Raw genomic sequence first — 16,773 nt, 5'->3', positions numbered from 1 at the left:
TTCAACCTCCAGCTGAAATGCATCTGCTGAATGGCAGAGAAAGAGGGATTAAAAAAAATTTCACGCAGGGACCCAGTTCACCAACCTTTAAAAAAAAAATAATAATAAAAAAAAAAAAAAAATGCTTCAATTTTACAACTTTGGGAAAACAAAACAGAAAGCCACATCCCATTGCCATTTCAGCAAATTGTCAAGACTTTGGCCCGACCATGGTCGACAGGCGAATAGAGTATTTGTGCCTTATTCAGCCGAGGGCCGGGTGAATAGACATTTTGACACGGCTTTGCATCCCCGGCCGCTGGGCAAATACTCGACCCTCTATGTGCACTTTAAGTCAAGTTTTCTTCGACAGGGTGCAGAGCGGATTTATCAGTGTGGCTTTTGTGGAAAACCTGCACTCCAGTTTTTCACAAGCTGTGCTCACAGTCACGTGACTGACTGACTGAGGATTACACCGACCGCCACTGCTTGCGGTCAAGTGTCAGGGGAGTGGTGAGCTGAGCTCCTGACACTGGGAAAGATCCAAAACTTGTAAAGACATGAAAAAATAAATAATTACCCAGGAAAACAGAAAGGGATACACTAAATTTGACAATCTGTGTGGTGGCGCAGCAACATTGTACCATTGCTTAGGGAGAGCCTTGGACTGTTGATGTTGTTTAAAAAATGCAAAAGTAGTTTTTACCCGATTTCTTGATTAATCAGGAGAATAATACTCGATTGCTAAAATAATCTATAGCTGCAGCCCAAGTTGTTAATTATGATTTAAAGAGTAAACACAGTTGTTTAACAATAAATGACTTCACCCAACCACTAACCATGAGTGTGGAAAAAAGTTTTTGTGTTGTCATTCATATTCTCTGAAAAATGGCCCCCCCCCAAAAAAAATCAAAAAGTCTGCTACAGTATGTAAACCTTTGAGCACAACTGTATATATATGCTGTTGTCTTAAATATTCTTATGCATTCTTGTTGAAATTTAGACACTAATAAAACTTTGTTCTGACTTACAACATGTCCAGCTGGACTTTAAATGTTTTCATTTGAAATATTTTATTTAAATGCATCTCATAGTATGGATGACCTGAACTAGGTTTCTCAAATCCCCCAATTAAGAGTTAAGTCATTTAGTAATAAAGGAGAATTCTGATGTTTTTCTACTGATGCTCTGTTTCCATCTGTTTTGGGATCATCTTTAAAGTTGGGGCAAACACTAAATTAATCTGTGCAGTATTGATTTACAACGCAGACACCGTTAGCTAGCTAAAAACACGGCATAAACTGCTTGTTGTCACCACTGAACAGACAGAAACATAATTGGAAGCATATTATAGCATGGAAACAGTACCTATGGAGGTAAATGCTGCATATATACCTTACTAAATATAAATAATGTTTCTAAGATGACCACTTATATAGTTGGCTGCTTTCTTTAGCTTCTTAGTTATCCACTGTCCACTGAGGACTTGCAAGCCGATTGCCGATGAGTGGCTGTAATTTACGGAACAAAAAAAGGTAGAAAGATAAAGGTTTATTTCGGCTGCAAAGTTGGAAGCCTCCATGCATTGACTTGCTTTAGAGACAGATTCAAGACTACATTAATGGAACTGCCAGTAATGGCACTTCCACATTGGTACATTTTCTCAACACCAGAGGTGGTCGATTGGTTTTTGCATAAAATGTCCAGGCATACATTTTGTAAAGTTGTTTTAGTTGCCCTTAAGTACAGTGTGCACACTAGTTCTTAAATGACTTTTTAAGGAGGAACTGATAAAACACACTGTAGGATTCAAGCACAAAATCACCAAACTCAGTCTTGTGAGTTGCAAAGCATTGACTCTGTTCCCCACCAGGCTACGTGGACCCGCTACAGACACTGAGCGATGTGATAGCGCAGTTGGACGCCATAACGAGTTTCGCTTTGGCATCTGTTTCTGCCCCTGTGCCCTACGTTCGTCCCCGGCTGTTGGAGGACGGCTGTAGGCGTTTGGAGCTGCTGCAGGCCAGACATCCCTGCATGGAGACGGACGCGGACACGGCCTTCATCCCAAACAACATCAGCTTTGTCCAGGGAGAGAAAAACTTCTACATTATAACGGGTGAGGAAAAATTGCTTAGAAGCTTGGTAATACTTGGTAATATAAAAAGAAAAAGGGGGAAACTCATCAGGGGAGCAGAAATGTGACTTCAGATATAATAAATGCCAACATACTGTTCTGGCTGCTGTTTGTTGGCAAAATAGGCTTTTGTTTGCTACACAGCTGTAAAATTATCAGATCATTCTTATGCCCCGCAGGAGGAAGTATAATTGACTAACGCAGCATTAAAGGATAAGTGTGATTTTATCTTTGTCTTCTGTCTTTAGGTCCAAACATGGGTGGTAAATCCACGTTTATTCGGCAGGTGGGGGTGATTGCTCTCATGGCTCAGATTGGTTGTTTTGTACCGTGCGAGAAGGTGGAGATTAGTGTGATTGACAGCGTCCTGGCCAGAGTGGGAGCAGGGGACAGTCAGGTCAAAGGAGTGTCCACCTTTATGTCTGAAATGTTGGAGACTGCTGCCATTCTACGGTAGGAAGACAAACACGATGAACACCAGTAGTTAACCTGAGCAGATCTGTAGATTAATTGAGTGTTATAAAGCTGTCATCGTGAAGACTCATCCCTTCACGTCTTCTCCAGCTCAGCCACGGAGAACTCGCTCATCATAATCGACGAGCTGGGGCGGGGCACGTCCACGTACGATGGCTTTGGTCTGGCCTGGGCCATCAGTGAACACATCGCCTCAAAGATCAGCTGCTTCTGTCTGTTTGCCACTCACTTCCACGAACTGACGGCGCTGTCTGCACAGCAGCCCACCGTGCACAACCTGCACGTCACGGCACTGACATCCCACAACACGCTTACGATGCTGTACAGAGTCAAACCAGGTACAGCATGATTACCATTACGTCTGCTTTTCTACATCCTAATGTAGCTGTCAGATAGAGTTGCCAGATTTTGATTTTGATTTTCATTCCACTTTGGATGATTTCAACAAAAAAAAAAACCACAGCTCCACTTTGCAGTCTTGACATTAATCAGACCTTCCAGAAATTTGCGATACCAGGATTACGGTTATTAATTCAACAAAGAATTTGCCCAATTTTACATGTGCATATAAAGAGATAGATGGTTACATTTCTTTGTGTATAAGTCGTACTCACGTGTCTGGACACCCTGGGCATTATGCACAAAATTCTGCCTGAAGTGGAAGTGGGCAGATGCACGTGCAGTGGAACGCCCACCCCTCCATATGTTTTAATAAAATGTCTGGTTTCATCACAAATGAGAAATACATCATAAATAACTCTCAATAACTTTTCTTTTAATTTAACAAGGGCACAATATTGGTCATTAACATTGGTGCCGTTCCAAACTTATTTGCGAAGATTTGTATGTTTGGAAATGGCAACCATTTTATGCCAAAAATGGCAATTTTGCTTTGGGCTTTAGTTGAGTCAGTAACCCACAGGGCCCTTGGCACTCTAGTTATATAGAGTAACAGTACCTTTTCATTGGTGAGTAGCATGAGAGTTAAGCCCCGGTCACAACCCACCGTGCGTTCTTTTTTTTTTTTTTTGCCGTACGTTTTCTGCGGATGCCACGGCCACTACGTTTTTGTGAAAACGTATGGAGGCAGTAGCAAGAGAAGGGAGGGAGTATGTTCAACGCACGTCTCTAGGAGTGTAACGATAAAGAGAAATGACAGTAATGCAGTGTGTGTGTGCGTGTGTTGGGGGGGGGGGGGTGTCACCTTTTTTATGAGCGGGACCGGAGCAGCAGGTGTTTTTCAGCGTCGGGGATGCATGAGCATGTCCAGCCTGCAGCGGTCAGTTGTACGAGTGTTTACTTGCCTCAAAAAGTGACAGCTAGTTAACAGACTGAAGCTGTGGAGTGTGTGTTGCTGACGTTTGGAAATAAAGTCCAAGTTCAAGTGAGAAGCTGCGTTGTGCATGCAAGTCTGTCAGCCTCCAAATCCGTACTGCCTACGTACGGATTTGGTTAATTCAATAGTAATTGAATGAAAATGTGCTGCTTTGAATCCGTACTGAGGCAGTACTCACAACGTGCGTCATCTGCACTGCTGGTGAATCTGCAGCCTGACTGCAGTGAAAGTTCTGCATGCACTAAAACCTCTACGGCGTGTCTGCGTGCTCCTAAATTCGTCCTGAGGCAGTACTTACGAAGTACGGATCTCCAAATTTATCCCACGTTTTTGCAAGTAGGCTGCACGCACGTGCAAGTACGGCGGGTTGTGACCACGGCTTTACTGTCAGACATTAACACTGAGACAAAGTGTAAATGTAAACTTTCTTTTTCATTAAACATTTATAAATTGGATTACATCACTTGTCATTTGAGTCGGGATTAATTTACTGTGCAGTGTATTTTGCGTTTTTGTTTTTATGCCGTGCGACGTGGGAAGTCAGACTGCCTTCAATATTTGGTCAGTTTTAAGTTTGCTTTATTTTTGTGCAAATGACAGCATCCCAAAAAACCTCACTCTGTACAGATTTTAAATCTTGTACACAGTGTGACTATTGGGTGAACTTCCCATCCATGAAATTTTACACTGACTCATAAAAAACTTCAACTTTTGTTATAAGTTGGTGGTGATTTCTGTCTAAACTCGAAAGCAACTGACCTCGTACAGGGACACAGTGACTCGAAACAAACTCATATCAGTACGCTTTCACTTTTAGATTCATGTTTCTGAAGAAAAATGCTTCCATTGTTTCTGGATTTAAAAACAAAAATCCAGTTGCTGGCTCCAACTGGCTGTTTTCATCTCATAAATGTAGACCAGGCTGTGGGTGTGGGTGGGTGGCTGCGCCTCCTCCTGCACTGAAGGGGAAGAAAGACCCCGCCTTCCTGCACAGTTATAAGGTCGAGCAAATGGAGCGTTGCGAGTGGCGTAAAAGACACTTTGAAGCGGTCAGACTGAGACGCATCTGTAGGATGCTTCCACACTTTGATCTTTCAAAGTCCATATTTGAAGCTTGTTTGATCATGTGAGAAAAATGAAGACTGCAGCATTTTTCTACACCCAGATTTCTTGCTGTTTCATGGATGAGTATGCGATTATGTCCGCATCATGTGGATATGGTGTGTTTCACTCCGAGGACCACAGCACTGAACAACTCCGTCCTCGTGTTGATTGTAGTGCTCGCACAATATCAGCTCCTTGGGAATTTCATCTTTCATGGGAACCAGTATTCACTGACAAAAGTAACAGGGCTGCTTTGTTAACATGAGCGATGACAAAGTCTCTGAAGTAGGATACTGGGGGTTGACTGTTTTCGCTTCAACACTTTATCTCCTGTTCACTGAACCCTTTCTGCACTTTTCAGACTTGGTTTGTTGTCACGTCTCAGCTCGAGTCGGCCCTTGACGTGCCATTTGGAGTTCACACAAGTTTACTGAAGTAGCCGTCCAATCAGGTCGTCATTTTTAACCCCTCGTGAAATCACCTGAAATGCAATAGTCTTTCTACAGTAGTGTTCGGAATAATAGTAGTGCTGTGTGACTAAAAAGATTAATCCAGGTTTTGAGTATATTTCTTGTTGTTACCTTTGAAACAAGGTATGAGTAGATTCAGTAGATTCTCACAAATCCAACAAGACCAAGCATTCATGATATGCACACTCTCAAGGCTATGAAATTGGGCTATTAGTAAAAAAAAAAAGTAGAAAAGGGGGTGTTCACAATAATAGCAGTGTGGCATTCTGTCAGTTAGTTCGTCACTTTTGTGGAACAAACAGGTGTGAATCAGATGTCCCCTATTTAAGGATGAAGCCAGCACCTGTTGAACATGCTTTTCTCTTTGAAAGCCTGAGGAAAATGGGATGTTCAAGACATTGTTCAGAGGAATAGCGTAGTTTGATTAAAAAGTTGATTGGAGAGGGGAAAACCTATACACAGGTGCAAAAAATTATAGGCTGTTCATCTACAATGATCTCTAATGCTTTAAAATGGACCAAAAAAACAGATGTGTGGAAGAAAACGGAAAACAACCATCAAAATGGATAGAAGAATAACCAGAATGGCAAAGGCTCACCCATTGTTCAGCTCCAGGATGATCAAAGACAGTCTGGAGTTACCTGTAAGTGCTGTGACAGTTAGGAGACGCCTGTGTGAAGCTAATTTATTTGCAAGAATCCCCCGCAAAGTCCCTCTGTTAAATAAAAGACGTGCAGAAGAGGTTACAATTTGCCAAAGAACACATCAACTGGCCTAAAGAGAAATGGAGGAATATTTTGTGGACTGATGAGTAAAATTGTTCTTTTTGGGTCCAAGGGCCGCAGACAGTTTGTGAGACGACCCCCAAACTCTGAATTCAAGCCACAGTTCACAGTGAAGACAGTGAAGCATGGTGGTGCAAGCATCATGATATGGGCATGTTTCTCCTACTATGGTGTTGGGCCTATATATCGCATACAGGTATCATGGATCAGTTTGGATATGTCAAAATACTTGAAGAGGTCATGTTGCCTTATGCTGAAGAGGACATGCCCTTGAAATGGGTGTTTCAACAAGACAGTGACCCAAAGCACACTAGTAAACGAGCAAAATCTTGGTTCCAAACCAACAAAATTATTGCCTCGCAGATGTGAAGAAATCATGAAAAACTGTGGTTATACAACTAAATACTAGTTTAGTGATTCACAGGATTGCTAAAAAAGCAGTTTGAACATAATAGTTTTGAGTTTGTTGCATCAACAGCAGATGCTACTATTATTGTGAACACCCCCTTTTCTACTTTTTCTTTTTTTTTTTTACTAATAGCCCAATTTCATAGTCTTAAGAGTGTGCATATCATGAATGCTTGGTCTTGTTGGATTTGTGAATCTACTGAATCTACGGGTACCTTGTTTCCCATGTAACAATAAGAAATATACTCAAAACCTGGATTAATCTTTTTAGTCACATAGCACTACTATTATTCTGAACACTACTGTAAACTGTTAAGGCCTGTTATGTTATTAGCCCTGTTAAGGCGGTCCACCTAGGGGAAGGAAAACCCTGATGTTAAACCCCCAGCCTGGGTTACTGCCCCCGTGCCTCAGAGGAAGGTTCTTTAGCCAGAGGCTAGGAGAAGGTCACTCTGATGTAAAACCTACAGCCTGGTGGTCGCCACAGCCGTCTCAGCTTGTCTGTGCCACTGTGGAGTGCCACCTTGCCTAAAGAGTGGAATTGGTGTGCGCGAGCTGATCCCCACTTTAAGCAACAAGCACAGGCGGGAAGGAAAGCCCTGCAGCGATGGGAAGAGGCGAAAACAACAGGTGCATGATGGCATTGGGAGCTGCAGTCTCGATCCTGCATGCAGGCGGCTCAGGAGCTATGGTCGTTTGATTGCTGACCCGAGACAACAGCATCATCCGGCAGGGCCCTGGGTGACCAAGCAGCCCTGTTTAGGGATAGCCCTGCTTGCTCCACATGGAGACAGACCTAGAAAAGGTGGTCTAAACATGGCTTGTCTCACTAGACCCTGTTGGCTCACCGCTGCCAACGGGCATCACTACACGCAGTGCGAAAAGAAAAACAAAGAACCTGAAAATTGCGTGCTGGAATGTATGCACAATGATGGACTCAGACAATAGCGATCCTCCTCGAAGATGCTCAGCCTTAGTCGCCAAAGAGCTAGCAAGGCTTGACATAGACATTGCTGCACTCAGCGAGGTGCGCTTTGCAGACCGGGGGTCACTCACCGAGGAAGGCACAGTCTACACACTGTTCTGGTCAGGAAAGGCTAAAGAAGATCGCCGACTCTCGGGTCGGGTTCATGATTAAGAGCACCATAGCACATAGGTTACGCAGTTTGCCAGTTGGACATTCTGACCGACTCATGTCACTCCAGCTCCCCATCAACAACAAGGATTTTGCTACTATTGTTAGTGTGTATGCCCCAACCATGCAGGCCGACATCGGAGTTAAGGAGGCTTTCTGTAGCGATCTGCACAACCTTCTACAGCGCGTCGACACCCAGGACAAGCTCCTCATCATGGGAGATTTCAAGGCCAGAGTGGGCCGCGATTCTGATGTATGGAAGGACGTGCTAGGGAAACATGGCATAGGCAACTGTAACGACAATGGCCACCTGCTGTTGGAGTTCTGCTCTGCACGACTTGACGATCACCAACAGCCTGTTCCAACAGAGAGAGAGATTCAAAGCAACCTGGAGACACCCACGCTCCAAACACTGGCACCTTCTGGACTACGTTCTGACGCGACAGCGTGATGCCTAGCACGGATTGCTATACGGATCATCGCTTGGTCCGTTCCAAGATTGCTTTCACTTTCAAGCCCCCTCCTAAGAAGAAAGGCCCACAGTTTAAGAAGCTACAAGTCCACAAGCTGCAAGACAGACACAAAAATGGAGTTCCAGGCCAAACTAGAGGAGAGACTGGGTGGAGAAGAAGGCCTGCCTGACGACCCTGAACAACAGTGGATGAGATTAAATACCATCCTTCAGGAGACGGCAGCAGAAGTAGTGGGCTTCTCAGCCAGGAAAAATAAAGACTGGTTTGATGAGTCTGATGCACAGATCCAGGAACTACTAGAAAAGAAACGTGCATGCCACAAGACTCTTTTAGCTAAACCTGATGACCACTCTGCCAAGACAGCTTACAGAAATGCCTGCTCCACACTGCAAAGCAAGCTCCGCATACTGCAGAACGACTGGTGGCTAGCTTTTGCGGAGAAGACACAACAGCATGCCGATGCCGGAGACATGCGCTCCTTTTATGAAGCCCTTAAGACCATCCATGGGCCAGCACATCAAGTGCAAGCACCCCTGCACTCCTCAGACAGCTCCACCCTTCTGACGGACAAGGAAACCATTATGCAGCGTTGGTCAGAACACTTTGACAGCCTCTTCAGTGACGAGCACACTGTGCAAGAGTCATCAATCGAGAAGATTCCCCAGGTGGAGGTGAAATGAGAACTTGATGACCCCCCAACACTTGAAGAGATCCGAAAGGCCACCACGCAGCTGAATCCAGGGAAGTCTCCTGGCATAGATGGCATCCCAGCAGAGGTGTACCAAAATGGAGGTGAGGCAGTCCTCGACAAGCTTCAGATTCTCTTCTCCAGTTGCTGGGAAAAGGAAATGGTTCCACATGACCTTCGGGATGCGGTCATTGTCTCCCTGTACAAGAACAAGGGCGACAAGTCCGACTGTTCTAATTACCAGGGCATCACTCTCCTCTCAATAGCAGGTAAGATTTTGGCTGGAGTGCTGCTCAACAGGCTTACCCCTACCGTAGCGCATGAAAATACTCCCGAGAGTCAGTGCGGATTTCGGGCCAACAGGGGAACCACCGACATGATCTTCGTCCTGAGACAGATCCAGGAGAAGTGCAGAGAACAGAACATGGCCCTTTATGCAGCCTTCATAGACCTAACCGAGGCTTTTGACACGGTCAGTCGTGAGGGTTTGTGGAAGATTCTTGCACACCTTGGCTGCCCTCCAAAGCTCCTCACCATCATCCACCAGCTGCATGAAGGCCAGATGGGACAAGTGAAGTACAACGGTACTCTGTCCGGCAGCTTCCCTATCTCAAATGGCGTCAAACAAGGTTGCATCCTCGCACCCACTCTGTTCTCCATCTGCTTCAGCATGATGCTTCGTGAGGCCAAAGAAGACTTGACAGACGGCATCTATATCCGCTTCAGAACCGACGGAAGTCTGTTTAACTTGCAGCGCCTTCTGTCCCACACTAAGAGCTGCTCTTCGCAGATGACTGCGCCCTCGTCGCCCATACGGAGCAAGCCTTGCAGCACATTGTCAACTGTTTTGCTGAAGCAGCAAGAGCCTTCGGCCTCACCATCAGCCTGAGAAAGACAGAAGTGCTATATCAACTGGTCCCCCATACAGCATATACCCCACCCTAAATCAACATCAAGGGTACCAGCCTGAATGCAGTAGAGCACTTCAGGTATCTCGGTAGTGTTATCACAAACGACGCATCTGTTGCCAAGGACCTAGACAGTCGCCTTGCCAAGGCCAGCAGTTCTTTTGGTCGACTCTCAAAGAAAGTCTGGCAGAATGCACTGCGCCTTTCCACAAAAGTGCAGGGCTACAGAGCCATTGTGGTCCCTACCCTCCTGTATGGAGCTGAAACCTGGGTTCTGTATCGCCAGCAGATCAGATTACTGGAACGCTTTCATCAGCGTTGTCTCCGAAACATCTTCGGGATCAAGTGGCAGGACTACGTCTCAAATGAGGACATCCTTACCAGAGCCAAATTGCCCAGCATGGAGTCTATTATACTCAAACAACAGCTTCGTTGGGCAGGTCACGTAGCCAGGATGGATGATACACGCATGCCGAAATTAATTCTCTTTGGCGAGCTCAAGGAAGGGAGACGAAACCAAGGGGCCCCCAAAAAGCACTATAAGGACCAGCTGAAGAAACAGCTCTCCCTTGCAGGCATTCAGCATCAGTCATGGCAGCATCTAGCTACAGATAGACTCAGCTGGCATTCCAGCATCAAATCCGCCAGCCTGAAGTTTGAGGCAGAAAAAAGTGAGGCCTCACGCCAGAAGCGTCAAAGACAGAAAGAGCGGGCAGCAGCACAAGCCCAGCCTACTCAAGTGTTCATTTGCCCCAAGTGTAACAGGTCTTGTGCATTCCACATCGGACTTTTCAGCCACCAGAGGGCTTGTAGAAAATAAACTTAAAAAAAAAAAAAAAAAAAGGCCTTCCCACTATCCTCACAAGCAAGGAAACTGCCAACAACAACTGTAAACTGCAAAGTCTTTTGCAAACATTTTTTGTGAACTTGGTTGTTTGGACTGTTTGCATTCAGCTTTTTTTTTTGCGCAGAATAAAACCTAGTAAGCCCCAACATCAGAAATGTGTCTCTCCATTGACAGAGACATTTCTTTGCTGTGTTTTGAGTCATTTATTTCACGCCATATCTTCAGATATTTCCTGCTGTTTCTCCATTTGAAACATTTATAAGCTGAGAAGGTGAAAAACATGTTTTGCACTTTCCCCCAGTGGTTTTGGTTCACTGTGTTACAGGGGTGCTTAAAAGGGGAGAATAAGGAGGCGGATTCTAGGGACCCATGATTGACAGGGGCCCAGAGGCCCCTAATACAATTATAATAATGACTAAATAATATGGGGTGGCCCAGTAAGATTTCTTTTCATGGGGCCCAAAATCCCTGCCGACTGCGTTACAGGTGGAACGGTACGTGAATTCATTGTGATTCGGTGCAGACAGTCACTTCATTAAAAACATAATGTGAGCCAAACTTCACGAGCGAGTTCTTTCTGTACACCTGAGGCGGTCACACCCACTAACGTGCAAGTGGAAGCTAACGAATGTCAGGAACTTGAGGCCCCCCTCCCCCAGTTCTTCTATATCAGCCATTTGGGAAGTCTGTGGGTTCCCAGCGAGTTATGATTGGTTGATGGGATGAGGACAGTGCTCTGCAGTTATAAGGTGTGTGAGTGCTCGTTCACAACTGTCCATCACTTTTCTTTTGTCACACAAACTCCCTGATGCAGTCAGTGTCACTTGCACCTCCCCCCGGGCCCTCAGCACGGGTCTCTTTGCTTCGTCTCTTATCAGGATCCACTTATTTTAAAATGACATCCTTGTATCTAACTTTTACATTTTCATGTGTTTGAGGTTTCATGTTAAACACTCTAAATGTCTCACAATTCTGCGAGTGTTTTCAGACGCTCTCCTGATCTGAACATCGTTTAGGCCTGCGCAGCTTGTTTTGGAGGAAATACTGTTGTACCTGCATTAATGATAAATGTCCACCAGATGGAGATACAGTAAAAAAAAAAAAAAAAAAGCATTTAAAACCAAATTGTTAAAATAGCTTTTATTTCCAATACATGCAAATGCAGTGGGAACACTGCACTTTCTGTGCCGACTCAAAACGTGAAAAATTTATCAAATTTATTACTTTACAGAAAGTGAAGAAAAATGATTAGGCTGTTCAAAAATTTTTAGTTTTTTTTTTAATTGCTCTGTCTACATTTTTCTTTACAAACTCAAACATTTACACAAGGATTTTGAGCTTTACTCACTTTTTATCTCCTTGGTATGAAGTACTGGGCGATACAGCGAGCAGCATGTCCATCCATCTCTCTCTGTCCGTTTTCACTTATTTGAAGAACCAGTTGACCAATTTCATTCATATTTAGCATAAGGGTATACTAGGGTGATCCCTGACACATTGTATTGATTTGTGGGGGCCGGGGGGATATGACCTCTCCTGATCACTCTTCTTTAAACACACTATTATTTTGAACACAGCTTTATTGCTCCATTTTAACAACTTTGAATATATGCTGCTGTGGGACGCGATGATGATCCTGTTGCTTAGTGTAGTAGATATGTGACAGATGTACCCCTGAATGCTTTCATTTTAGCTGACCTCATCAAGAGACGAAACATTCAGAAACTTGGAAATTTTCATGTCCATCCTTGACTAAATGTCTTTTGGCTGTAAAATTATGATTTGTATTCACAAATAATCATATTTAATTTGGGCTTTGAAAATGCCAGCTGTCATTGAAGTGATGAGCTCATTAACGTTTGTGAACTCAGCCGTATGGATCATCAGTTTCCAGAAAGTAAGTCCCTTCGGCTGCTCGTTTTTCCACTGGGGTTCGCCACAGCAAATCCGAGGTGGATCTGCATGTTGATTTGGCACAGGTTTTTACACCGGATGCCCTTCCTGACGCAACTCCACATTATATGGAGAAATGTGGCACGGGTGGGGTGTGAACCGGGAACCTTGTGCACTAACCGCTCAGCCGCCGCACTTGCCAGGGTCATCAGGTTCAGAGAAAATAAGTTTTTAGAATCACAAGCTGGGAATCATCAGTTCTACTTGAACACGATTGTTTTTCACTGAAAACGTCCACATTTGACTGTTATCTTGAGATGTGTGTTTTTCTTGGAAACTGGTAATGAATTCTATACTGTTGTAAATCAATGAGTCTGTTTTTGCTGCGTGCGTGTCCGTTAAATCGTGTTACCGTCCTCTCTGGATTGCTCAATGTGATTCCTTCAGCTTTGAACAGCTGCTGTCTTCTGCTGATTGTGTGTTGAGGTGTGTGCGACCAGAGTTTTGGAATCCATGTGGCTGAGTTGGCTTTTTTCCCACCATCTGTGGTGGCCGTGGCGAAGGAGAAGGCAGCGGAGCTCGAGGAGTTCCAGGAGGCTGGAGGGGACAAGTCGGAGCAAGAGGAACCTGAGGCCAAGAGGCGGCGAGCAGACAAACACGTACGACTCAAAATACACACGGGTCCATATCTCTTTGGACACTGATGAATTTTCTCTGCAGTTCTCACACCCGGCCGAGTTTGACTTGACTCAAACTTGGCGTTGGGTGGACCGATGCAGGCTCAGTGCAACACGACATCAACTTCTAAGGCCGAGCACAGAAAAAGATACTGTCTCAGTTCAGGAGCCACAGCCTTCAAAGGCTGCATTCTACAAAGATATGGCCTTCTGAGATTTTGGAAGCCGAAACAACTGTTCTGAAAAGAGACGGTCAAGCCCACGAAGCATTTGGTGATTGCAACATGAATTTATCACAGCCTTACCCCCCCCGTCGCCTAGCAAACAGCTGCACGTGACAAGCAGGTATAATGCATTAGTTTAGCATGCATTTTTTCCAATATATTTAATACTTATTTATAATTGTGTAGATTGAGCCTGAAATTGTTTTTTTTTTTATCCCCGGTATGAAATACGGGCGGAGGTGATCCGGATCCGAGATCAAGATTTCACTTTATAAACGCTTTTAAGGATTACGTTAAAACTACTTCCCGGATTCTCACCAAATTTGCACCACAGATTGATATTAGGGCATGAAGACTCCACTAAATTTTGGAGGTGATCCAGATTGGCGGATGTCAAGAAATCTCCTGTTGTTCTTGAGTTATTGTTGGCTGAGCTAGATAAACTCAATCACCTGCTTGCTAACTTTTTTGCTGTCCAAGCCTCATGATGTTACCTGTGCAATGAATTATTGAGATCCAGATAGGCGGACATCAGAAATCTTACCGCTCTTGTTTTTGCTCCATTGATTTCAACATAATTGTTTTAAATTTGTATGTAAATTATGTATTACTGGCGCTCTGGCATGTTTTTAATTTATTCAATTAAAAAGTTGTTTAAAACATGTAATCTTAGCTCTTAATTCATAAAAAATAGGAATAAAAGCTTTCATATATTTGAGTGTAAAGCTTTGTAATATCATAATTCGCAACATCAATGACTTTCTTAAAATAACATCTGCAGGTTTTTTTTTTTTAGCAATATTATTTCGGTAAACATCTTTTAATCCATTTTTTTGGTAAACTGCTGAGAGCAGTGGAGCTTGTTTTCCAGCATGATGTGTCTAAAATGGTCTGTCCCCCTCCAGGTGGGTGAGCAGCTGATCCAGGAGTTCCTGGAGAGAGTGAAGTCGCTTCCTTGTGCCAGTATGACTGATGACGAGGTGAAGGCAGAGCTCAGGAGAATGAAGGCGGGGCTCATTGCAAAAAATAACGCGTACATCACAGAGCTCCTGGCATACTGTGCACCTGCAAAAACGGCAGATTTTTAGACTCAGTTAAAGTACTAAAACACTTCAATGTTAGAGGTTCCAATAAAGACCTTGTTTGTGAATCTTGAGCAGGTTTGTACATTTACAATGAGCCGCTATGTCAGTCATGTTGGATTGCTTCATAACTGCTGCTCCAAGGAAAAAAAAAAAAAAAGGTTGTGTGCAGAGGAAGAGCCACGAGGTAACTGAAAAGAATTGATAAAACATCTACAAATGAACTGTGACAGCTGCTCTGCATCCATGAACATTTACTGTTAAAACTAAGTTTGTTCCTGCTGCAATCAATTATCTCACAGGAAATGGAGCAAAGAATAAAAACAAACTTCTAGTGGTGGGAGAGAGATGTCAGAGGCTTTGCTTCCATTGGAACCATAAAAATGTTCAGGTCAGTTCTCTTCTACCAGCTGACTTCCAGTATTAATACAATTAACACACTGAGTGTTCAGACCTGAACCCTCAATTATCAAACTGCACAGACTGTTCTAAAGGCTGCATTCATGAATGGACAACTTGGGAAGTATGTGGGGAAAGTACAACAAAAAAACTAGAGCAATAATGAAGCGCAAACCTCCGCAAACACTATTTTCCAGTTCCACAAATCTATACCTCATGAAAAAAATTTGAAGGTCAAAGTCCTGTTACAAGTGAATTTTCATAAGCTAAAATATAAAACTGTAGCTCAAAAGGGCTTCTTAATGTTAATATAAAATAATTGCTAAGTCTGCAATATGGGTCAATCTTGGTCTATTCATTGTGCTAATTTCCACCTTATTGTCACAAGTAAGTGATTGAGGCATTTTTAAGATGGATTGTAAAATTACATTAAATGGGGTTTTCAATGATGGATACCATCCTGCATCCCTCCCACATATTAAAGAAATTTGATCTCTTGACAGCAATTTTTGAAAAATCATTCAAGGTCAAAGGATAGAGACCGTTCCTTATTTTGACATTAAAACTGAATCAGTTCCTGCCTATCAGGATATGAATCCTCTGGAAAAAGCAGCATAAAATGTTTGCCATTAATAGACCATTTTTTTGTCTATTTCCCTCAGGATGCATCGTCTTATGTCACAGGATGCCATCTTTAGATAAATGTTTCCTCATGAAATTTGAACAGCGAAAAGCTATTTTTGATAAAACAGTAGGGGACTGCACAGTACCAGGTGGACATCAACATGCTTATTGACCTGTTTAGCTCAGTCAGTTTATTATTTTAGTTACTAATTGTACTTCTTAAAGGAAATGTGCTATGTGACTAAAAAGGTTAATCCAGGTTTTGAGTATATTTCTTATTTTTACATGGGAAACAAGGTACCAGTAGATTCAGTAGATTCTCACCAATCCAACAAGACCAAGCATTCATATGCACATGCTTAAGGCTATGAAATTGGTCTATTAGTAAAAAAAAAAAAAAAAAGTAGAAAAGGGGGTGTTCACAATAATAGTAGTGTGGCATTCAGTCAGTGAGTTCGTCAATTTTGTGGAACAAACAGGTGTGAATCAGGTGTCCCCTATTTAAGGATGAAGCCATCACCTGTTAAACATGCTTTTCTCTTTGAAAGCCTGAGGAAAATGGGACGTTCAAGACATTGCTCAGAAGAACAGCATAGTTTGATTAAAAAGTTGATTGGAGAGGGGAAAACATATGCAGGTGCAAAAAATTATAGGCTGTTCATCTACAGTGATCTCCAATGCTTTAAAATAAAACAAGGACGCATGGAAGAAAATGGAAAACCATCAAAATGGATAGAAGAATACGAGAATGGCAAAGGCTCACCCATTGATCAGCTCCAGGATGATCAAAGACAGTCTGAAGTTACCTGTAAGTGCTGTGACAGAAGATGCCTCTGTGAAGCTCATTTATTTGCAAGAATCCCCCACAAAGTCCCTCTGTTAAATAAAAGATGTGCAGAAGAGGTTACAATTTGCCAAAGAACACATGAACTGGCCTAAAGAGAAATGGAGGAATATTTTGTGGACTGATGAGAGTAAAATTGTTCTTTTTGGGTCCAAGGGCCGCAGTTTGTGAGACGACCCCCAAACTCTGAATTCAAGCCACAGTTCACAGTGAAGACAGTGAAGCATGGTGGTGCAAGCATCATGATATGGGCATGTTTCTCCTACGATGGTGTTGGGCCTATATA

The 16,773-nt window shown here is 43.4% G+C and overlaps 1 protein-coding gene across 1 annotated transcript in view; it reads left to right on the top strand.

The window, feature by feature from the left end:
* The window catches only part of msh2 (mutS homolog 2 (E. coli)), a 52,967-nt gene extending 37,003 nt beyond the window's left edge, over positions 1–15,964 (top strand). The window contains exons 12-16 of the mRNA XM_034194511.1: positions 1,853–2,098; positions 2,365–2,569; positions 2,681–2,928; positions 13,124–13,296; positions 14,444–15,964. Of these exons, the coding sequence (XP_034050402.1) occupies positions 1,853–2,098; positions 2,365–2,569; positions 2,681–2,928; positions 13,124–13,296; positions 14,444–14,626 (1,055 nt within the window). The 3' untranslated portion in view covers positions 14,627–15,964. The remainder of the gene's footprint in view (positions 1–1,852; positions 2,099–2,364; positions 2,570–2,680; positions 2,929–13,123; positions 13,297–14,443) is intronic.
* The last annotated feature ends 809 nt before the right edge of the window (positions 15,965–16,773 follow it).

Source organism: Thalassophryne amazonica, chromosome 18 (assembly GCF_902500255.1).
Source record: "Thalassophryne amazonica chromosome 18, fThaAma1.1, whole genome shotgun sequence".
Taxonomy (NCBI): Eukaryota; Metazoa; Chordata; class Actinopteri; order Batrachoidiformes; family Batrachoididae; genus Thalassophryne; species Thalassophryne amazonica.
The sequence above is the reverse complement of the archived record's forward strand: the minus strand, read 5'-3'. Positions and strand labels throughout refer to the sequence as shown.